The 23,576-nt window shown below is 30.7% G+C and overlaps 2 protein-coding genes and 1 pseudogene across 2 annotated transcripts; 1 reads left to right on the top strand and 2 right to left on the bottom strand.

Moving 5' to 3' along the window:
- Positions 1-1,910: 1,910 nt before the first annotated feature.
- Positions 1,911-5,395, bottom strand: LOC107018934 (protein NDL1-like). Its single transcript, XM_015219526.2, has 11 exons — positions 5,132-5,395; positions 4,257-4,356; positions 4,025-4,122; positions 3,805-3,893; positions 3,659-3,719; positions 3,498-3,584; positions 3,338-3,415; positions 3,178-3,234; positions 3,008-3,063; positions 2,776-2,911; positions 1,911-2,433 (listed from the first exon to the last, which is right to left on the bottom strand). Exons 1-11 carry the CDS (start codon positions 5,192-5,194, stop codon positions 2,203-2,205), a joined length of 1,056 nt encoding a protein of 351 aa, XP_015075012.1. The 5' UTR covers positions 5,195-5,395; the 3' UTR covers positions 1,911-2,202.
- Positions 5,396-13,654: 8,259 nt separating this feature from the next.
- LOC107020068 (probable caffeoyl-CoA O-methyltransferase At4g26220) lies at positions 13,655-14,278 on the top strand. Its single transcript, XM_027916866.1, has 2 exons — positions 13,655-13,807; positions 13,885-14,278. The coding sequence occupies exons 1-2, from the start codon at positions 13,655-13,657 to the stop codon at positions 14,170-14,172; spliced, it is 441 nt and encodes a 146-aa protein (XP_027772667.1). The 3' UTR covers positions 14,173-14,278.
- A 7,345-nt stretch (positions 14,279-21,623) lies between these two features.
- The window catches only part of LOC107019594, a 5,018-nt pseudogene continuing 3,065 nt past the window's right edge, over positions 21,624-23,576 (bottom strand).

The raw sequence follows: 23,576 nt of genomic DNA, 5'->3' as shown, positions 1-23,576 counted from the left end.
AAGTTCAGAGAGTCGATTTCAGTACCCAAATTTCAGAATTCTAAGTGTTTTGGAACGAGACTCCCTCGACGGTCCGTCGTGCCCATGACGGTCCGTCGTGGGTTCCGTCGTCTCAGCCAGTTTTTCCAGAAATAAAATCTGCAGCTCAAAACGACTAAACAGGTCGTTACAATCTTAAAATCTTCAAAGAGTCTAATTAAACAAAATATATACTTAAAATTGGGACCTAATCTAGATTCGAACTCGTGACCTATTGACTATTCGTTTAAACTTTAATCATTTGCACTACAATAGCATTCGGTCAAAACTACGAAAGAAAATTTATTTAGTCTTTTATATCAATTGTTTAGTGAATATCACAGCGAAATTTAAAATGAGATATTATCAATAAATATAGTTTAATAACCCTTAAAATGTGAAGGTAAATTGATCATAGATTAACATGTATCATAACTAATTGAATTACACAATTATAATTTGATCATGAATATCATAATTTGTTGTTCATTGATAAAAGATTAGACATTAACTTTTTAGGATAAAATTTTTTATTCTATTATTGTATTAATTAATGGTCCGTAATGATTTTATGTATAACCTTCTTCAAAATTGAAAAAAAAATTATTCTCTTGATTAGTATTCATGTGTTTCTCTTTACAACAATCAAATTTTATTGCATTTACTTTCTAGTTTAATTTATAATTTTATTTTGATAATGCTGATAGTGTTTTTCTTGTTGATATGACTCGTAATTTAATTGATTAGTTTTAATTAAACCAAATATTAACAAGACATCTTAATATATCATTGGTAAATCTTTAATATTGTAAGAAAATAATAAAATCGTTGAAAATAATTTATCATATTTCTTAAAATGATTAAGTTATTAGATAATGCGTAATTTTTTTTATTTTTTTTAAAGATCCTATATAGATGTATCTTATCAAAATTTTATAGTATTGTATATTTTTTAGAAGTCCACAAAAATTAAATAGCAAGAAAAATAAAAAATAAGTTAAAATGATGAAAAATTTCACCTAGCTTGAATTTCAAGAATAAAAATATCGTATAAATTAACGGAAAGAATATGTATTTATATAAGTATTTGTGGATGCTTGCCCTTTTTTTTGATTTCATGAAATTAATATCAAAACTTATGTAATTGTTTGTCAAGAACATTGATGTTTTTTCCGCTATATTTTCTTTGAAATTAGTATCAAACTTTATGCTTTTTTTTAATTACAAATTTCGTAAGAAATCATAAATAAAATGCTAGTTTTACTAATTTACATTTATTTTTTTAAAATTTATAAATTTTTATTTACACTTACAAAAGGAAAAAAATTGTAATTAATTATATTTTGTAAATTAATAAATAATTTTATCTAACTATTTTTAGTAATATAAATAATTAATTTTAAGATGAAAAAATAATATTAAATTGTTAGAAATAGAATGAATATTTTCTTTTTGGATTTCATAAATTCATATTTTCCATCAAATTATATAAGTATGGAAGTAGAGAAATTTGAAATATTAATTTGAAAAGAAAAGTCAATGAGAAAGAAAGGGAAAAAAAAGTAAGAAAGAGAAACAGAAACGTTTAAAGAAGAGAGATAAATTATTTGGGTCATTTTCTAAAATCGAACCTAACACTTTTCACATGACACAATATAAGTGGTTTTACTTTTAAAGGGTAGTGATTTTTACTTTTGAGAGTAATGTGTATAATAAATTAATGAACTTACCCAATCACCTTTAGTTTTTCAAAAAAAATTACAAAAATACCTCAGATTATCTCAAATTTGTTGCTCGCACCATTTCATGCCAAAATAATGTTTGCCAAATATATTTTCTGAAATATTAATCACCACCTCATTTGTTGTCTTATTACTCATCATTCATCATAATCATGCACAAATGCCTCCTTTATGATTTGCAAGTACAACTCAGAATATCAATATATTTTTTATCAAGAAAAGAAATCAGAATAGCAATATTGTTTTATGACCCTTTCTGCCTACAATGAATGAATAACAATATTTCCCTCCCTATGTCCATTAAAGAATTTCAGTTTCCTATCTACAATCCATATCTACCCTCCTTTTGACCCTTAAATATCCCCCCAAAAACTAACCAGAAATGAAAAGTATAGGGATTTGAAACTTTTACAAGGTTTAAATAGAATTCAGTATTTATTTTTTATGCGCCATGCATCTTCGATGCAATCCGAGTCTTAATAGGTTTTAGTTTTAAGCCCATGCTTTCTGGAGAAAGAAGTTCAGGAGCGATGCAAGATGGACTGAGAGGACTTCTAGGGCTGCCATTGAACTGATTTGGTCTGTATAGTCCATACCCCATGAGGAAAAACTCCATTGGTATTAACATAGCATGTGGCTGTTCTTCTGTCACCATAGATCCACACGCTTGTACCTGCAATCATACTCATTCTTTATTCCCTATATTCTGTTGCATTTACAACATCAAGAACAGTAAATGATCCGTTAGGCACTTAAAACTAGTTATCTGCGTAGTGTGAACACATGAGTAAGATTTGAAGGCACCTAATTTGCTTTAATAGTCAAATTTTGTATTGATTAGATCTATAGTAATATAACTGACCCAAACTGATTTCGGAGAGGCACAGTTGGTTGGTTGAGTGATATGTAAATAGTATCTAGCCTAGCTAAATATCAGTAAATATTTAACTACACAAGGGACATGTTCACAATAAATTGATATGGGGTGTCATTAAAAATAAAATTGATGGTGCACCTCAACTAGGGCGCTTAATCTTCGATCTAATTTAGAAGTCATATGGAGAGCCTCTGAATGGAAAGGAGAATCATCCCCCACAAATATGAGGGTTCGACATTTGAGTGTTTTTAATCCATCTGTGATATCAGGTCTCCTGCTCATTAATAAAAGCAAGCTTAGAGAGGTGTTGACAAGTATGCAAATGATAAAATCGATACAAATTTTTAAGCAGTAATGTCTAGTTTCCTACCCATCAACGGCTTGAAGAAATCGCCAAACATTCATCTTCTGCCTCTCATCTAGCAACTGCAACGTCAAAGGAAGCCAGAAAGAAGAGAATATGCTCAAAACAGCATGTAGTTGAAGAATAAGAATAAAATTGCACAATTGATCATATACTAACACAGTGGAGGTATTTACCCTTCTGCATGCTTGAGCTATATCTGATTCTGGAACATCTGCAGATCCACGAACTTCCTGATCCAATTGAAATCACCGTCTTATTCAATCCAATCGGTAGGGGTAAAAAAGACATGCCAAAATCTCAAAGTAAAAACACTAGGGAATGCAAGTAGGGTACCTTGCTGAAGTAGCGGTGCAGCAGAAACTCTTCGAGAACACCACACATCCCATAGAAGTATAGTAAATTTGACATGACCTATATTAACAATAATCTCCTCTTTCATAAAATGGATTTTCTTCTCACGACATAAAGGCAAGTAGATGATACAAAATGATACCTTATTGTAAAACCATTCAGTCCAAGAGGGTGCTCTGCATAAAGGGGAAACAAGAATCAAACCAAGAACGCGTTCCTTATGCTTTATCTGTGACATGTGAGCCGTGTTAGTGAAGCTCAACCACATACTACAAATCTAAAGTAGTATACGAGAAGACATACGGCAAATAAGGTGAGTATGTAAGCACCAGCAATTACTCCCATACACATCACTGCTCCAAGCCTAAAAATAGCAAGAATCTCAACTATCAGTAGTAAGAAAGAACTCCTCAACATAACATTTAGACAAACAAAAATAAAGTGATTACCCAAAATAATTAAGAACCTCAACTATCTGGTCTGTTAAATCATCAACTGATGGTACAGGACTCTCTGAACAAATTGCTGCAGCTCCCAACTGCAAGAGCTCTTGTGGAATTCCAACAAGACAAATATGTAAGTAATTGAATTTATTAAAAGACAGTTTGACGACAAATAGAAGAAAACTTAATATGACTTCATGAAATAAAACTTGGCCAGTTCACAGACCTCATGCCCAGGAGGATTAATGTGGTAAATGCAAAAATTGTGGAGCAGCAAAGAAGCTGCTTCTGGACAGAAGAAGAGACCTTGGAAACATGACAAATCTGCAATGACAAATGAGAAAAATATAGCATAAAAATACACGTCAACATATAACATAAGGCTATCAAAGAGTACATGGATAGAAAATCCGAAAAGAAGGATATATGAAACTAGAGGTTACAAATCTATCACTAACGATTTAGTGCGAGATCAGGGTAAGTGATCAGTGCCGGCTTCTCTTGGTCCCCATAAACTATAACCGACACAGAACCACATCGAGTACGTACAATATGCTCCTGAAAATGGTCATTTGCATCATTTTAGTTGATGAGAAGATACAAGTTTTATCATGTAAAAAGTATCTCATCCATGGAAATTAGACAAACCAGTAAATAGAATGACTATTCAAGTAAAACATAAATGCAAATAGTAAACTAACATCATCAACTAGACAGAAAGTAGTTCATCCAAAACAAGATCTTATTTTTAGATATTGTTCTCTCTCTAAAGCTCATCCTGCCTCAAATAGAATTTTCTCTTCCTCATCAACATTTTACACCTAAATTCCCTCACTAAAAAAGTTATCCTACTAATCCTTATGCCTCTAACTGTTAGGAAATAATAATTCGAATAGGAATCATATTTATGTTTATTTAGGATTTGGTAGTTAAAGTGGTTCCTTAATGTAGTTTAATTTAATTTTTACTTTTATAAATAGAGATGTAACTGTTTGTTTTCAATATACTAAAAATATGTACAAAATACATAAAATCAAGTACTTTATAAATAAAATATTTTCCTTTGGACAATCCAAATAACATGTGCAGGATGAGTTATAACAACATTTAAGACAACAAAGAGGATATGACCCTAAATGACATTAAAAAAGATAAAGTAAAGGGGAAGAAAACGATTTTCACCTCCTAATGAATTTACGCATGCAAACGCCATTCATATTTCCTTTCTACATTCATCTTCAATTAAACCAAACCAAATATTTTGGGTGGTATTTTTCAAAAATAAATTACATTGACCAAAAGCATTTTATAGAAAGAAGAGAAAAAATTGAACCTTTCCACCAAGATAGATTGTGTCAACGTCGAGGGAAATGGAATCACTGCTTGAATCAGACATGGCTTTTGGTTATCTGAGTGTACAGGTAACCAAAAAGCCTCTCCCTTCTCTCTCTCTATAACAATATATAGATGAAAATATGTTGAAGAAGAAAGAAGAGGAGGCCATTGAGCTTCAATGGCTTTTATATCAAGCGATTCTCTCTTCTCTTATTTTTTTCCCCTCAATCTTTTCTCTCTCTATCTTCTCTATTTTTGTTCCTTCCTTCTCGCTCCACATTTTTTTCCTACGCTACTTTATTTTATTTTACTTTATTTTCAATGGATTTACTCTTTATGACTTAAATATCTTTCAATTCATAAAATAATACTCCTTTCGATTAAAAAATTATGTTTAATTTAATTTGACACGAAATTTGAGAAAATAAAAAAAATATAATTTTATAGTTCTAAATTCTTGGTCTCTTCTCTTATTCTTTCCATTTTTCTTTTTGTTTTATTTTCTTCTTTTGTTATGTTCTTTAGACTTTCTGATTTTTCATTAATGAAAAAACGGGTCGTTGAGCATTCTTTAAATTAAAAAAAAAATTATGTCACAAGGAAAGTTTAAATTAAAAATTTCTGTGAAAAAAAATAAAGAGATCATTCTTTTGAAAGAAACTAAAAAGAAAAGTTGGTCATTTTTTTTTTGAAACAAAGGAAAGAATGATGAGTTCAAACAATTCAACAGGGAACACTTCTAGGATCGAAGTCTTATCTCAAAACATACTATCCAACGATAACTAAGTTCAATTAATGTCAACCTACGACTATGACAAGCAACTAAAGCTCAAGCTCTAATAGAAGGTACCAAAAATTGTAACACACAATATAGGGAGCAACAAATAACTAAAAGGATGACTAAAATGCATTTTAAACCATCTAAGTCACAAACTAAACAAAGGTATGAAGTATCAATCCTAACGAGGATAAGTTCACCAACTACGCTATGAGCAAGGTCTACTAACCTAAATTGGGGGTCCTGCACCCAAGATTTGCACGAAAGTGTTTACGAGAGCAATAGAAATGGAAGTAGTGAAAGGATTCTAAACCCGTAATATCCAAATACTAAATCACATACAATTTATACTAACATTTACCTAATATCTACCTCAAAATCGAGTGTACATAACTTTTATAGAATTAAAAATATCTCGAATAGACAAAAAAAATTGGTCTATTCGCACAGGCAATCACATTTATTAACTAAGTGAAAGTAGAAATGAGATACTCATTGACTAATTATTGTCAAAAGTGATGATAAAAGAGAGTTGAAAGTTTGTAATGAAAATGTCGTTTGTTAGTTTTTATTTAATCATATGTGATGAAAATGAATAGTCTATTTCTAATGCAAGATGTGAATTCTAAAGAATAAAATGATTGAGTAGATTGATAAGCTCAAAGTTTAACATGAGTTGTTGGAACTATCATCTGCTCAATATTTAATATATAAAGACATACTCTTCATGGGAAAGGAGTCTGTATTGTAGTATATATTTCATACCATATATGCATAAGATGACCCATAATAGCGATACAAATTTAATCTCTACTTGCTATCGTGTGAAACCATAAAAAATATAAGTAACTTTATATATTTGACTTTTATAGATTTAATCGGTGTCTTGAGATTCAATTTGATGTTTGCTATCTTGGTATACTTTCAAGAGATCATGTTTGATTTGGTCTGGCGAGACATCTCTAGAAGAATCACATTGAGATTAAAAGATTATCATGACCTGATTTCTTGAGTCATAATGTCACTTATTATAATTCAGTAGTAGGTAAGTTAACTGACGAGTGATAAATTTACACTCATTTGAGGTCTTTTTAGTTCAAAAATTGATGTCACTAATGCCTAATTATACCATATTTTGATGATTTACAAGTATGAAAACTAAAGAAAAATGTGAGGATGAATACTTTGAAGAAAGATAAAAAAAAACATTGAAAAAAGTGTATACTCCACATTGGGAGTCATCTAACCAAAAAGGTGGATCGCCCAACTAGCATGACCTCACCTATATTGACAATGCTCACAGTTGAAAATGTCAATGGAGATTGGCGAACTAAATAATGAAATGGCGACTTACCGATTGTAATAAGAGAACTAAATGACCATTGTCAAAGGTGACAGAACATGGATAAAATATGAAGGCTTCAAAGACGAACTAAGGTGGTACTCGGTGGTCCACGGAATGTGAAAACTCAAACAAGATCTCCAACTGAAATTTAAACACCTGAAATCTAAAGCAAAAAAAAAAAAGGCAAGTCAAAGAACAAATGAGGATCTGCGTGTCATGAAAGTTGAGCCCGATTAACATCGCTGAGTCGGCCATTAAGTGAATTTTCGGCCAAATTTTAAAAAGACTATAAATAGCCCAATAGAGAGAGAAAATGGGTGGTGGTGGTGGTGGTGGGGTCACAGTGGGGAGTTTACAATTCGTTTATGAAGTTCTGAGTGTATGAGACATTGCATTTTGTGAAGAACATCTCTAGTTCTGGGTTTCTCAATTTTACTCTTTTAGTTTGACAATTGAAAGTTGAATCTAAAGTGGGTGTTGATTATAATTGTTTAATTTCATTTCACCCATGGATGCTATTATGATAGGTAGAATTTATTTACTTTTTGTCCTTGTGTTTTTATAAAAAGGTCTGGATCTGATTTTGTTATAATAGCTGTGTATGTTGATGATTTAAATATCATTGACACTCCTAATGAGATTTCAAAAGTTGTTGAGTGTTTAACGAAAGAATTTGAAATGAAAGATCTTGGCAAGACAAAATTTTATCTTGGCCTACAGATTGAGCATTTGAAAAATGAAGTCCATCAAAATACATACACATAATAGGTTTTAAAGGGATTTTACATGGATAAATCACATCTATTGAATACCCCGATGGTTGTGAGATCGCTTGACATACATAAGGATCCATTTCAACCTCGAGAAAATGATGAAGAGCTTCTTGGTGATGAAACTCCATATCTTAGTGCTATTGAGACACTAATGTATCTTGCTAATAATACTCGACCAAATATTTATTTAGCAATAAGTTTGTTGGCAAGATTCAGCTTGGCCCCTACAAAGAGACATTGGAATGGAGTAAAACATGTACTCAGATATCTTCAAGGAACCATTGATATGAGATTATTTTATTCTAATGAATCCAAGTCAGAAATGATTGGTTATGCATATATGCTGGATATTTTTCTGATCCACATAAAGCTCGATCTCAGACAGACTATTTATTTACATATTGAGGCACAACTATATCTTGATGTTCAATAAAGCAAACATTAGCTGCTACTTCTTCAAATCATGCCGAAATAATAGTCATCCATGAAACAAGTCGGGAGTGTGTTTGGTTGAGATCAATAACTCAACATATTCAAGAAATGTGTGGTTTTCCTTTGAAAAAGGATATTCCAATTGCATTGTACGAAGACAATGCTGCATGTATAGCTCAGCTAAAGGGAGAATACATTAAAGGAGATAGAACAAAACACATTTCACCAAAATTCTTTTTCACTCATGATCTTGAAAAGAAAGGTGAAATAAATGTTCAACAAATTCGCTCAGTTGATAATTTAGCGGATCTGTTCACTAAAGCATTACAAACCTCAATATTTGAAAAGTTGGTATCCAAGATTGGAATGTGTCGTCTCTAAGAAATTAAATGATGTTTGCAACAGTAGGAATAAACTACGCACTGCACTCTTTTTCCCTTGGCCTAGGTTTTATCCCAATGGATTTTCCTGGCAAGGTTTTTAACGAGGCATCAAATAAAGAGTATAACAAGATATGTGTACTCTTTTGTTCTTCACTAAGATTTTTTTCCACAAGGTTTTTTTCTTAGTAAGGGACGAGGCATATTATCTATCAATGGTCATTCAAGGGGGAGTGTTGTAAATCATTTTTGTGGATTAATGGATGACTATAACTCCTTGGTTAGTTTCCTTCTTTGTGAGTAGTAATATTTGATAATGTGGCCAAATGGATGACCATAACTACTAGGGTAATTTCATCCTTTATTTGTAGTAATGTTGTTGGTAAGGTGGTCAAATGGATGAGCATAACTCCTAACTTTATTTCCTCCATAATGGATAGCAATTATCAAGGTTTAATGTAATGTTTAGGACACCCTTTGGTATTCCTCAATGTAATCCTATAAATAGTGGTGTTGAGAACAATGTTGATACACTTGAAAGAAAGAAAGTAAGAAAGCGTATATTGTTCCTCTATTGTCTTATATTCTTTTTCTCTTCTTCTTTTGCTCTTAAGTTTTACAAAACTATGAAATAATTTCTAACAGTTTTCTATGAAATATTTTTGTCTTTCAAAGTTTGACTTTACACCTTCTTATTTTTAGTATTTAGTATAATATAATATAATTATTACTCTCTCCGTCCGGAATTGTTTGTCATGGTTTCTATTTTTAGAGTCAAACTATAAAAATTTTGACTAACATTTTAAGATGTATTTTTTATCATATTAATATTCAAAAAATTATAATTTATAGTACTTTTCATGTAGTTTTAGAATATCTAATTTTTTTGTTTAAAATATCAAATTAATATGATCTAATTTACCATTGAAAATTAGTCAAATTGACTTTTGATAAACGCAACATGACAAACAATTCCTGACGGAGGGAATACTTAGTATTGAAATTATTTTGTGTCTAGATGCATGTTTTTAAATATGATTATTTAATGTAGAATTAATTATATATTAATATTTAAATAACTCTAGAAATAAAATAAGAACAAAATGATAATTCAACTTTTAAGTTAGGAGCTTCCCATTTTATAATAATATATAATTTATTATGCAGTATGTGTGGCGGAAGGGACAACTTCCATAAACCTTGGTGGTGTAAATTAAAATACTCTTCCAAAAAAAGTAAAAGTAAAAGAACATTATAATTACTCACTCCTAGGTCCTAACACGTTTAAGCATAAAACAGAAGGCCTCAAAAAAGCTGAAACAAACTTTGTCACTCCCCCTTTCTCTCTCACTCACTCAATCAGGAAACCATACAAGTTGTTGAAGATAATTAATTAAAGCATTGGAGATATAAAAATGATTGTTTGGAACTCGCTTCATTTTTAAATAAAGATATCCATGATCTTTTTGAATATCAATAGTGATACTAAAAATACTTATTTTTCATCTCGATCCTACTTTATGATCTTTAGAGATCTGATATATGAAAGACTTTTTTATATTCAAGAATTCAAAATATATTGTTATTATAAGTTAATTGTTATTTATATTTATACATATTTGATAAATTGATTGTTAGACTCAAAACATGGTTAATGTTTAAAATGAGATGGTGTAATTTTTACCTTTTTATTGTTAACAGTAAGATAGTAATAGTAGTATTTTATTTATTGTGATCTCAATGAAGCACAATAGTTCTTAATATTAGTATTTGTCAAATTTATGGACAAGTTATACTGCCAATAAGGATGTCATTAATGACAATGCCAGATGCAAATTCTAGGTGAGTTAAGTGGCTATTGCTATTGCTATTGCGGTCAAATATATGCCATCAAAATTGAGGAAATATTTAATGTTCTAAATTATTAGAAAATTTGATCAAAAATTAAAAGAACTATAATATTTTTTAATTTTAAGACTATTTAACTTTTTTAAATTAAAAAAATATTAAAGTTAAAAGAGTAAAAGTATTTAGAAAAGTAAATAAAATATCATTAGCCAAAAAGACACTTGCATTTTTAATATGTTTACCAACAATCTCTATAATTTTGCTTAAAACTTTAGGAATCCACCAATAATTAACTAAATTTGGAAGCAGAGGGTTATGTGCGGTGCAGCATAATTTTTTTTTTTAAAAAAAAAAAGTCAAAAAAATATCTAAATTATAATGGAGAGATTAAGTGAGATTATTTCTAAAAAAAATTATATATAAAAAAAAGTTTATGAAAGAATTTTTTTGAAAAAGCTAAAAAGTTGGAAGGAAGGGAGGGGGTTTACCGTTAGAGAAAATCGTGGAGTGGGGTAAGAAAAATATTTTATATTTTATTTCATATTTTTTAGAGAAATATAATTATTTCAATATTTTACTTTAATTAATAATCTTTTTCATTTTTATCAATATTAAATGATTGTCTATATAAAGTGTGCTAAAAAGAGATATGTATGTTCTATTAAACTAATAAAAGATACTTTCTTCCGTTTCAAAAATAATGTTCCTATTTCCTTTTTAGTTTGTTTAAAAAAGAATGATCCATTTCCTTTTTCGGTAACACTTTAACTTTCCACGTGACATGTTTTAGACCACAAGATTAAAAAACATTTGATACATTTGACATGACTTTAATTTAGAACCACAAGATTAAAAAGTGTTTTTTTCTTAAATTCCGTTCAAAGTCAAACTAAGTATCCTTTTTGAAACGGAGAGAGTAGTAATTTATATATAAGCCTAGACAGTCAATTGTTTGAACATGAAATAAAAAAAATAAATCCTAAGTTTGTTTTATACGCATATTTATCTTTCAAAAAAGAAAAGAAAAGAAGATTATAATTTATCACTGTTCAAGTCTAACACGTGCAATTAGAAAACAAAAAAACTGAAACAAACTTTGTCTCTTTGTCTCAGTAATAATAAAAGTTTGAATGGAAGATAAAGCGTGATCAAAACTTTGGAGATATCGAGAGAAAAAAATAATTATTTGAAACAATTGCTAATATAACTTGTGATTCTTGGTTTTGCAGCTTCTACTCTATTTTATTGAAAGAAAAACATATCCTTTCTATTTTGTAAAGAAAAACATCAAGTGTTGTTGTATAAGAAATGGTGTCGCTCTCCAACTCAATTTCCAAAGGATTGTTGCATAGTCCAGAATTGCAAGAGGTACAAAATTCAATTTCATTTAAACCTCAATCATACATTTTCCACCTTATTTTTATTCGTTCTTTTGTGTATTTTTTAAGTTAAATTTATCATTCTTATATGTTTTAACTTCTGCAAGTACATGCTGGAGACTGTTGTGTACCCGCGAGAGACAGAGCTTCTTAAGGAGATTAGACTTATAACTTCAAATCATCCAAGGTAATATTTTAGTATTAATTTATACTTGTTAATCACGTTTTACCCATAAACTTCAATACTGCAAAATAAAAATATTTTACTTTCGCCCATCACTATACAACATTTTTTTTTGTGTAAACCCTCAAACTAGTTTTTAATTAAATCAAAAACCTAAATTGCTAAACCTTCTCTAAATATAAATTACATTGGCCAATACATTTTTCACGTGACCTCAGTAAATTTTCATTTTCCAACCCAACATAACACCTCATGCTTTCCATTGACTCATCATATTTTTTTTTAAAATAAAATTACTAACAAAAGGAGTAATATGAAGAATGACTTAATTTTTTTAGTCTGCTTTAAAAAAAATGATATCTTTCCTTTTTTAACAACATTTTAACTTCAATTTTCAATATGACATGTCTAAGGTTACAAGATTAAAGAGTATTTATAAACATATGTCATAACTATAATTTAGAACCATAAGATTAAGAAGCTTTTTCTTCTTTTTTTAGTCTCAGTTCCAAGTTAAACTAGGTCATTGCTTTTAAACAGAAGGAGTAGTAATTAGTAGGGCGGCAGTTGGGCCGATCAAAATGGGTCAGTACAATATACGGGTAAAGATTCAGTTCGGTTCAAATTTGTTTTGGTGAAAATAGGTTGGCTCAAAACTGATTAGGTTACAAGTTATAAGTAACAGGTCATAACTCATCCGTCCAATTTTTACTAAGTTTTAATAACTTTATTTTGTTATTTATAAACTTTTTGTACCTAATAATTTTTTTTCTTTATAGTAACTATATATATCATATAAAATGAAAAAATATTTTGACAAAATTTCTCAAAAATCAATTTGGATTACATATCAATCCAATTTTTTAATGGATTGAGCTAACAAATTTTGAATCAATAACTAACCCAAATCTAAATGGGTTGGGTTGGACAAGTTGGGTTTGATGTTGGTGTAATCAATGGGTAGAATGAGGGCTAATAATGTGGGTAGTAGATGTTACATGAGTTACAAGAAACTAATGATCATACAATTTACAAAAGTCAATAGTCATCTTCTATCACAATTTATACACGCTAACTTATCCACTTAATATTTTGTTTTGATAATAAAATGCATATACACCGACAATAATGTGTTTTAAAAAGTCAATCAGCTTAGCTTGAATTATATTTTTACAGGTGTTTAATGGCAACTGCACCAGAAGCTGGTCAACTAATTGCATTGTTGTTGAAACTAACAAATGCCAAAAAGACGATTAAAATTGGAGTGTTCACTGGATATTCCTTAGTCCTTACTGCCCTTACAATTCCTGATGATGGCAAGGCTAGTGCATCACAATTTTATACAACTAAAATTGGTTTAATGTATAATATATTCTCTTCATGTGTAGAACATCATTGATCTATGTGTGCAAATATTATGCAGATTATAGCTATAGACCTTGATCGAGATGCATACGAGATGGGATTGCCAATTATTAAAAAGGCTAACATTGAGCATAAAATTAATTTTATTCAATCCTCGGCATTATCAGCCCTTGATGAACTCTTGAATGAGGTTAGTAAAAGTAAAGTTACTTTAAAATCTTTTGCATCCAGTTACTTGATTAAATGAAACTACTTATTCTATTCCAGAATGACAATAGAGGAAGTTCCGATTTTGCTTTCATCGACACAGACAAAGTTAGCTATCAAAAGTACCATGAGAGAATGTTAGAATTGGTGAAAGTGGGAGGTATTATAGTATATGACAATACACTATGGTTTGGGACAGTTGCTATGCCAGAGGAGTGTGTTAAGGAAACAATGAAGCCAAATAGGCAACACATCATTGAATTTAATAAATTTTTAGCTGCGGATACTCGTGTTCAAATTTCCCAAGTCCCTATAGGTGATGGAATCACCATTTGTTGGCGACTCTAAAAAGAGCTCTCTTTTGTTCTAGGAATAACAATTGTGTGTCTTGTGTTTGATGTTGAAATGTTTCCTTTTTTACTAGTAAGTTGTTGTTGCAACAATTATTGTACTATGATATTTTCGCTGCTAATTCTGAATATGTGAAAAATTAACTCCTTATTTTAATAGTTATCATATGTTCATATAGTATTTTGCAAATGTCTCAGGTTGATACTTGAGAAATGGATATGATTTTTGAGCAAACATATTCATCCTGTTACAGAGTCCTTTTCATGGTGCAACTTCTTTGGCGAACAAAGTGTCTCAACTCTGATAATACTTTGACTATGACGCTTGTTCAATCCAATATACATGTGAGTGTACGTGATCACACATGAATTATAGTGAGTATCAATGATCAGGTGTTTGACTCGTTGAGACTTATGATTATAGAGATATAATAAAACTCAGAAGTGTTTTGTTGAAAGAGTTATGAACTTCTTATAACTGATATATTTTTCAAAGGGTTGAGAGTTTTTTTAATCACAAGGTGAGAACCTTCTTTTAGTGTTATGATATATCAAGAAATCATGTTGCTCATTAACCTTCTTTTATCTTGCAATATTTATCGAGTTATTAATTTCTGGGGGAATATTATGACTATGATTCTCTCAAATCTCTAATCACATATTTTTGTTTGTCTCACGCCTATATCTCTTATGACTACGTAAATTAAGAAAATATTTTTGCAATTTCCATTAATAATCAAGTAGGGTGTACAGGGTATGTGTCTATCCTAAACACAAGATATGTTTCCCAATTCCTAGGCTTATGATCCTACTCTATTTGATCTCAATTGTATCTTACGTCCTTCTCTCTCTCTCTCAAGTTAAGCAGTAAAACAATAGAATCAAAATCAAATAAATCACTCATATGAGAAATATATAGTACAACATTGCATCATATCAACAACAATCATATTGTTTATATGCTTAAGATACACCTTTAAATGGTGTAATGCGGTAGCATGCAAGAACAATAATAAGGTTTTGATGAAATCCATAGGAAATATGGGAAAAGTTTTGAACTTTACAATGGGAATAACTATTAGATACTTATAGCTAAATTCTAATTTATAATGTTGTAGGGAATCTATAAACTATAGCGAAGATTGCAAGAAAATGAAACTAGATAAGATGTAAAATTCGTTATTAAAACACCAAGATTGTGTCCTACAAGGGATTTTTTTACCATGGAATTACTAGTACTTTGAGTTACACATATACACTTAGTCTCTTGCACTTTCACTCAACCATTTTCAATGCTTGAAAAGTTTATCTACATAAGATGCTTTTATAACTAAATTATTTATTAACATAAGTGTGAACGATCACGCGAAGTAAATCTTATTATTCCTAATATTAATTTAACAAAGAAGGGATAACGCCTAGAGTTCCTACAATCTATTTACCAATTTTTGGAAAAATCGACGAAATTTAGAGAATGTTTAGAACTCCTAGCTTATTCTCCTCTTAGAACCTTACTCTAAAGACTTGAAATGTTAATGAACGTAAAAGAACTAATTAAAACCTTCTAATCCCTTAACTAGATGTAAAACATCGTGGTTTAGGCTTAAAATAAGAACTTAAACAACATAGCTTAGGTACCAAACACTTAGGGAAAAGAACTAAATCACCCTAACTCAAAAAACTGATGAAGTTCCCTTAGAGGAAAGCTTCACGGACTGTTCAGGGCTCCACAATCCATGAAAAAATTCATTGGTCGTATAGTCATTTGTGAAACTTTGACTGTCTGATAGGTTCTTACTAAAACGAGCATAACATTTTACTCCGAACTCTAAATGGAGTAAACTTTGTGAAGTTGGAAAGAGGACTCGTAGTACTTTAATTTGATAGGTCATGAACCATCTAATTCATTATGTACCGAGAGATATGGTAATTTGAATTTGACCCAAATAAAATCTCATATTGAAACTCAATTGATTAGAAAGCTTTCAACTCAACTTCGTTCTAGGGGATTGTAGTGACCTTAAATTATATATAAACAAATTATTCCCATATTTTAAGGATTTATATTAACTTAAAAATTGACGGGTGACTGTGAAGACCCCTAAACGGGTCATACAACTTACCATGGTCCATCTAGGGTCCTATCTAGGTGACTCAAATCCTGGAAGCCCAAGATGGTTGGGATACCTCCCCTAAACATGTTGTGGACCCCTAAACGAATCGTTTAGGGCTTCTTGAAAGGGTCCATGGTCCATTTTGGGTTCATGGACTTGGTTGTTAGCCTTCTTTATCCTTTCTCGATGCACAAGGTGTTACACCCTTGATATACTCCCTAGATACCTTAATTGAAGCCCTAAGCAGTGATGAAGAAAGGAGACTTGAACTTGAACAACCCTCGTTTCTTCTTCCTTCGTCTAAAGAGAAGATTTTGGAGAAAACATAGAAGAGAATTTGGAAATTTAGGGGAATAAAGTTAGGGTGGGTAGTTTTAGGACTTGAAAAACTTATATAAGGCTAGGGATTAGAGCAAAACGATATAACTTAGGTTTTAAGCACATAGGAAAATAATCAAATAGTCTTATAATAATTGTTGGATTGATCCTACGGTTATGATCTACGGTCCTTAATTCCTATGGACTATGTTGACGCCCAATTTTGTCCCTCCACGATATATGTTAATCATCAAGCTTTATCAATTTCAAACAATTTGAAATAATTAGTTTTATAAAATTCAAATAGATTGTGAGTTAGTTTGAATAAATTTGTCCCTTATATTAATTATAATTTTTAAGTAATATGTATGTTTTATATAGTTATGTATGTAATTAGAGTATTTTTATGAATATTCGGAAATCGTCTCAAAAGGATTTTGTTTAATTAAATATTTGGCTTATTAGTTTAGTTTAAGTTATGAACTATATATTGAATTAACTAATTTATCATTATGTTAATTGTTTTATTGTTAAGATTAAGAAACTCATTAATTGATTAATAACAATTCATTTTTAGCTTATTTTGACCGAATACAACTAATTGCCTCAGTTTGATCGAAATAGCAATTCACATGATTATTTTTCTTAAGTCAAATTAACTACATTCTTGTCTTCTTTTTCAAGACCTGTTTACCTCAATAAACCAACAATCCTCACCCAATCCAATATCCATACAAAGCCGACCCATTGCAATACACAACCCAACTTAATTCTCCACGAATGATTTAATAATATTTCTTTAAACATTCAATACAATAAGCAAATCTTGTTTGTTGTTTTGTTACTATCCGTCGACTATTTTCTTTGAAATTTCATGTGAATTGATTTATGGCTTGTCGTGCCTTTTGATATGACTTTAAAATTAAGAATGTTGTATCCATTGTTTGCTGCTAGAGTACTATGTTTTGAGGTACATTTTATTTAGTCTTCCTTACTTTCTCCTATCATACTCTCATTTTTAGTTAAATCTTTAGTCTTTAGTTAATGCTTGGTTCAATTCTCTCTTTAATACTATTATTATCTAAATCTCTTGTGGATAGCCTATTAAGTTTATAGAAATTTGTAGCCACTTGAGTATAAACCTGGAAGTTGTAAAGATCTATTTACATGCTTGATTCTTGATTTTTTTTTTTTTTCTGTTAAGTCTGGTTCCTGAGAATTCTTTTTGGTTGAATTGAATCTTTTGTCATTACTTTGTCACATTCTTTTGAGATCAGATTCTTTATTGAGTTTTCATATCTACATGTAGTCATTAGAGTCTTAATTTGAGTATTCATATATCACTTTATTTATGCTCAAGTTTAGTTTAAATTCTTTTTATATACATCTGATGGGTCTAGCTTGGTGAACATTTGATCCGTTCAAGTGTAAGTTTAGTAGCTTGTGATCAAGTTTTCTTTTTTTTTCATTTGAGTTTGATGTTTGAATTAAATAATTGTGCTTAAATTCAAATTATTTTTTAGCCTTTGTAGTGTACCATTTAATCTGTATTCCTTTATAATATGTGAGGGTGTATCTTCGCCATTTATTGTCCTTATTTTCTTATATTTTCAAAAGCTCTAAGTTACGGTTGATGTGCATCTTGCGTTACATCTAATGGATAGTGTTTTATTGCATAACAGAGAAATAGATTCGTCTTGTCTTGGTAGTGGTTAGATTAATTGATATATTCTTTACATGTGTTGCTATCCTTTTTTAAGAGTAAGTTAAGCTTCTATTTTCATCTTCCTTTATTTACTGGTAGTAATAAATTGCTTGCTGATAGACTTCAATGTTATATCCCTTTTATTCTATTAGTTCTTTTCTGTACATGTGATATTGGTCGAGTCCAATGGAACCTAATTCTTGCATTTCGTTGAGTTATAGATCCATTATCAAGTCAACTTCGTCATTTGAAAAATCAGAAAATTAATATAGGGCTGAAGCCAATTTTGAGGTCTCATGAGTTAAAAACTGATTTATATACAATGATATATGGATAGTATACGATCGGTATACAAAAATTAAAATTGGGTCAAAGACTAGAAAATGAGTAGTTTTTGGGCCCAATGTTATTTTGCAGCTGTAGGCCCAAAAGGTCCAAATTCTTCTTCCCTCTCTTTATTATTTGATTGTAATTAGATTTATTTTATTTTAACTCTAACTCTTATGTTAATTATCTTCATAAAATTCCCTTGAAGATTACCCATCTTTATTATAATTTAAATGATCTAATTATCTCTTTATTCGATCATTTGGTAACAAGATTTTACATTTTTTATAAATTGCAAAATTGTTTTAAGTGCTTTAAGTTAATTTATTTTCAAGTGATTTTTATTTGTCTTTATATACTTTAAGTGTTTTTTTAGAGTTAGTCAAAATGTTTTGATCAAGTCGTAGGTCAACCACGTGTAAGCGGACACTTCAAGTGTCTTAACACTTTCTTGAAGTGTAAATTGAATGCCAAGCCCCTTTGGTATCTTCAAATGATTTTGTCTCATTGAATCTTTTGAGAACTATTAAGTTTTTCTTATTTCTTAAAAAACAATTAAGTGGCGACTCTCTTTTAAAATTGATTATTCTTTAAAAAGTAAAATGAATTTTTGAAAATAAGGTTTTTTTTTGACATATTAGAAATGACGACTTTGATGGGGATTTAATTAGTTCTAACCATAATGAATCAAATCTTTTTGACTATTTGTTAATACTTGTTGAATTATTTTGCCTTATATATGTCTTATTTGTTTAAGTTGTGATATTAACTGTCATTGCATGCATATCATTTACTCTATCAAATGAATTTTTTTACTTTTCACTTAAAGGAAGATTATATGGGCTTGAGTTGTTCGTTAACCAAACTGTTTCTCTGGTACCTCGGTGAATGTAGTTGGTCACTGGATGGTAACGGTCGCAAACTACCCCAATCCAAGTTGTCTACTTTAGTCACCGGTCCACTTCAAATAAACCCCACTCTTCGTCAACTAGCGTAGAGTGAAATTAAATCCCTTAATTTAGTGCATTTGCCTAAGATGACCCAACACCCAAGACTTAGATGACCCAACACTCAAGACTTGTTGGGCCCATTAAAAGACCAACTTGAGTCTAAAAGTGGTCCATGACCCAAATAGACATCATACTTATGTATTTAAATTTAAAAGATGTATATGCCATTTGGCAAAACATTGACTCTTGGGTAGAGAGTTGAATAGTTTGTTCGAGTCAAAGAAGAATCAAGTTATTATTGCATACAAAAGCGTGGACATCATTTTCCATGTCAAATGAGTGGAAAGATACAAAGTAAATAATCAAAATAGAGGAAAACAGTTAAGAATAAAGTAACTTTTGAAACTTGTGTTATTAGACACGCCATAACATTTTTGTAAGTACAAAACAATTGAAGTATGTGTGGCTGTAAAAGCTTGCCATCAAAGAAAAAATAAAAAGTTACACAAATTGTTCTCAAATTTAAAGAGGGAGCATTCTTTTGGAAAAAAACTAAAAATAGGTCACATAATTGAAGGGTGTATTTGTTAATATAGTTTACCATCCTAGTCACAACTCAAAAGCAGACACATCCCTAGAATTCATGTTTCAAGCTTCACTAACATAGAGTGTTTCGAACAACAAAAAAGAAACTACTCACATGCAACACTACGTATTAGCATCATGTACGAGTAAAGCAAGACCCTGATTAAAAACCATTCGAAGAACATGAAATGTCAACGACCAACTTAAATTGCTAAATCTGATAAGCATCGCGATTATCTTCTTGGACAAGAAGAGATATATGTTTGAATTCCCCCAGTTATATAGAGAGATATATATATAAGAAAAATAAAAAGGTTAAAATCCAAACACGGGAAAGTCCACATAATATCCAATGAACATAAAGAATGAAGACAGGAAAAAAGTTGTAATATTACTGTGAAGCTATACTCAAGCCTCCTCACTTAAAGAAGACGGTATCTGCACATTATAGCTAGACGATTCCCAAATAAAATTTCACATGCTAAACAAGTAGTTGTTTGAACATGTTTTACTTCATTAAAAGACACAAAATATCCTGAGCCTTTTAATAATATCACTACAATAACTTCTTTTATACAAGTTGAACTTATCAACGAGAAAACATCAAATTTCATCCGAACAAAATTAGACACTAAAAGAACCTCATCTCAGCCATGGACTTCCTGAATAATAGACTTCAACAAGTCATCACCACCACCAACAAATTGTAACTGGGTCATGAAATTTTTTCCCTACTTTGCCTTAGTGTGAAAAGATTGTATTAGAAATCGAGATAAAAATAATGGTCTTGAAATCAGATTCAACCACCTATATATAGTAAATCCTTGAATAATCAAAGTTAAAAAGGGAAATCCAAACTTATATGATTGGAGTTATACAAACTTTGGAACTCCATCTGTTTTGGTGGGGGGAGTGAACTCTATAGCTTTATCTGAACCAATGCACAATGAGCATGAATACCACCATTCAGTCGACCTGTATTTGCACTTGATTGTTTCTTTCTCTTGTGACATTTAAAAGTAATTGAAAGGAATGAATAACGGAAAGGATCAATACTTACATGACATATGAAAATTAGATTTATAATTGACTATAAACAAGGGTAGATTTTGGGTGTTCATATTGCTATACCACATGCAACTTTGGATTGATTAAGTCATCAACTCCAGTATCAAAATTCACACTTGACGGAAACAACTAAACCTTCTCATGCTTTCCCAATATAACTCGATATAACATGATACGATTTTCATCATTTTCATCTATCTTGCACATTATTTCACTACACACACAACCAATAACAAGTACCAAAAATGAACAAACGAGTAAGGAAAGAGGAAGAGGGAAAGTGAGGAAAACAAAGTGGTAAGGGAAGAAGACAGTTCATCTAGGAATGTGATAGATCAGTGTGTTGTCTCTGTACCTATTGAATTGCTTCAACCAAAGTGGCCTAGGATATCTTTCGATAGTGTTGCTTCTCATTCCCTAACGACCCTATCCTAGGGCACTGTGGTGGAAGCAATGCAGTAAGCGCAAAGACAACACACTGATCTATCACATTCCTAGATGAACTACCTACTTTGCTCACCACTTTGTTTTCCTCACTTTCCCCCTTCCTCTTTACTAACTCGTCTTTTTCCTTTTGGTACTTGTTATTGGTTATGTATGTAGTGAAATGATGTGCAAGATAGATTTAAATGATGAAAATCATATCATGTTATGTCGAGTTATATTGGGAAAGATCGAGAAGGTTGAGTTAGGATCTCAATAGCTATTTTCGTCAAGTGTGAATTTTGATACTGGAGTTGATGACTTAATCAATTCAAAATTGTGTCTGGTATGGTGTAGCAATATGAACACCCACATTCTACTCTTGTTTATAGTCAACTATAAGTTTAATTTTCATATGTCATGTAAGAATTGCTCATTTTTGTTATTCATTCCTTTCAATTACTTATAAGTGTCACCAGAGAAATGGAACAATCAAGTGCAAATACAAGTCGATTGAATGGTGGTACTCTTGCTCATAGTGCATTGATTCTAATAAATCTACAGAGTTCACTCCCCGACCAAAAAACATAGAGTTCCAAAGTTTGTATATCTCCTATCTGGTAAGTTTTGATTTCCCCTTTTTAACTTTGGTTATTCAATGACTTATTACATACAGGTGGTGAATCTGGTTTCAAGATCATTATTTTAATGTTAACTTCTAATACAAATTGTTCACATGAAGGATAAGTAGGGAAATAAATTTTTATGATACAGAGTTCCTCTCAATTATTCTTATCTCAAGTTTAATACTAACTTTTCATCAACATTTACCTCGACCTTAGGGTAAAAATCCTTACCATCAACATCAATCCAAGCGATGGACAACTTCGTTCCCACTTTTCAAATTGATTTATATTATTTCACAAAACTAAAAAATCAATTTACACCCTTCCATTTCCATTTCGATGATAGCCTCGCCACGCACAAAATCTGAAACCATCACATCCATGGCATTTTTCTCAAAATCCACCCACATTCCATCCTTAAACACCATAAACTTCACCCACATCCCACTCTCCTTGAAATTTTGGTGGTTTTGAACGAAAAACTGAGCATGACCAGTCAATCTAGCCACGGAATCAACCAGTTCCTTGGAATAGGAACCTCAACCCTCACTTTCATCTCATAGACACCGTCACCGCCGCTTCCACCTGCTGTCTTCTAGAAAGGAACAACTATCTCCACCTTGTTATCATTGAAAATAGCTGAAACTGAATTGGCTTCATCGTCGACGATAATCGGAGCACTTGAACCGATCGAAATTATCTACATCCCTTCAAATTCCATTGAGTGATACAAACTAAAGGAGAAGAACGAACTTAGAAGGAATAATCAGAAGTTGATATAAACGAGATAAAGAAGAAAAAGAAGGCACACGATACAAACAAGTTCTCTAATAGTAAGAAAAAACAAAAAATTAAATGATGTTGGAGAAGACGAATAAAAGAAAATGATCATCTTAACCTTAATTTAACTTCACTTCAATTGTAACAGTTTGTTTTTAGTGTGAGAGAATATTTGGATAATTTAAAAATTATTGACCTGAGAAATGTGATTGTTGACCAAACTAGATTAGTAATTAATGATTTCATGATAAAAATTCTAATTGTATTTTATATTTGACCATTTTTTCACATAATATTTTTTTATAATTACCAAGTCTTTAAGGATGAATTTATCAAAGAAATTTACAAAAACTAATATTTTAATCTTTGTTGATGAGACAAAGTTGTTATAATTTTTTTTTCTAAAAAGGAATAAGAACAAGAGTCATTGAATGGCGGAGCCACATGCTTACACGAGGACATGAATACCTATTAACTTTAAATTTTTATATATATATATATATATA

Source organism: Solanum pennellii, chromosome 5, assembly GCF_001406875.1.
Source record: "Solanum pennellii chromosome 5, SPENNV200".
In the NCBI taxonomy this organism is placed as follows: Eukaryota; Viridiplantae; Streptophyta; class Magnoliopsida; order Solanales; family Solanaceae; genus Solanum; species Solanum pennellii.
The sequence above is the reverse complement of the archived record's forward strand: the minus strand, read 5'-3'. Positions and strand labels throughout refer to the sequence as shown.

What these genes read in the sequence shown, in the direction of transcription:
- LOC107018934 (XM_015219526.2), bottom strand. Translation starts at nt 5,194, where the DNA reads ATGTCTGATTCAAGCAGTGATTCCATTTCCCTCGACGTTGACACAATC. An exon ending in GAGGTTCTTAATTATTTTGG is followed by an intron (nt 3,720 to 3,804) that starts GTAATCACTTTA and finishes TGCTATTTTTAG; the next exon opens with GCTTGGAGCAGTGATGTGTA. An exon ending in TTTCTTCAAGCCGTTGATGG is followed by an intron (nt 2,912 to 3,007) that starts GTAGGAAACTAG and finishes ATTAATGAGCAG; the next exon opens with GAGACCTGATATCACAGATG.
- LOC107020068 (XM_027916866.1), top strand. Translation starts at nt 13,655, where the DNA reads ATGTGTGCAAATATTATGCAGATTATAGCTATAGACCTTGATCGAGAT. An exon ending in TTGATGAACTCTTGAATGAG is followed by an intron (nt 13,808 to 13,884) that starts GTTAGTAAAAGT and finishes ATTCTATTCCAG; the next exon opens with AATGACAATAGAGGAAGTTC.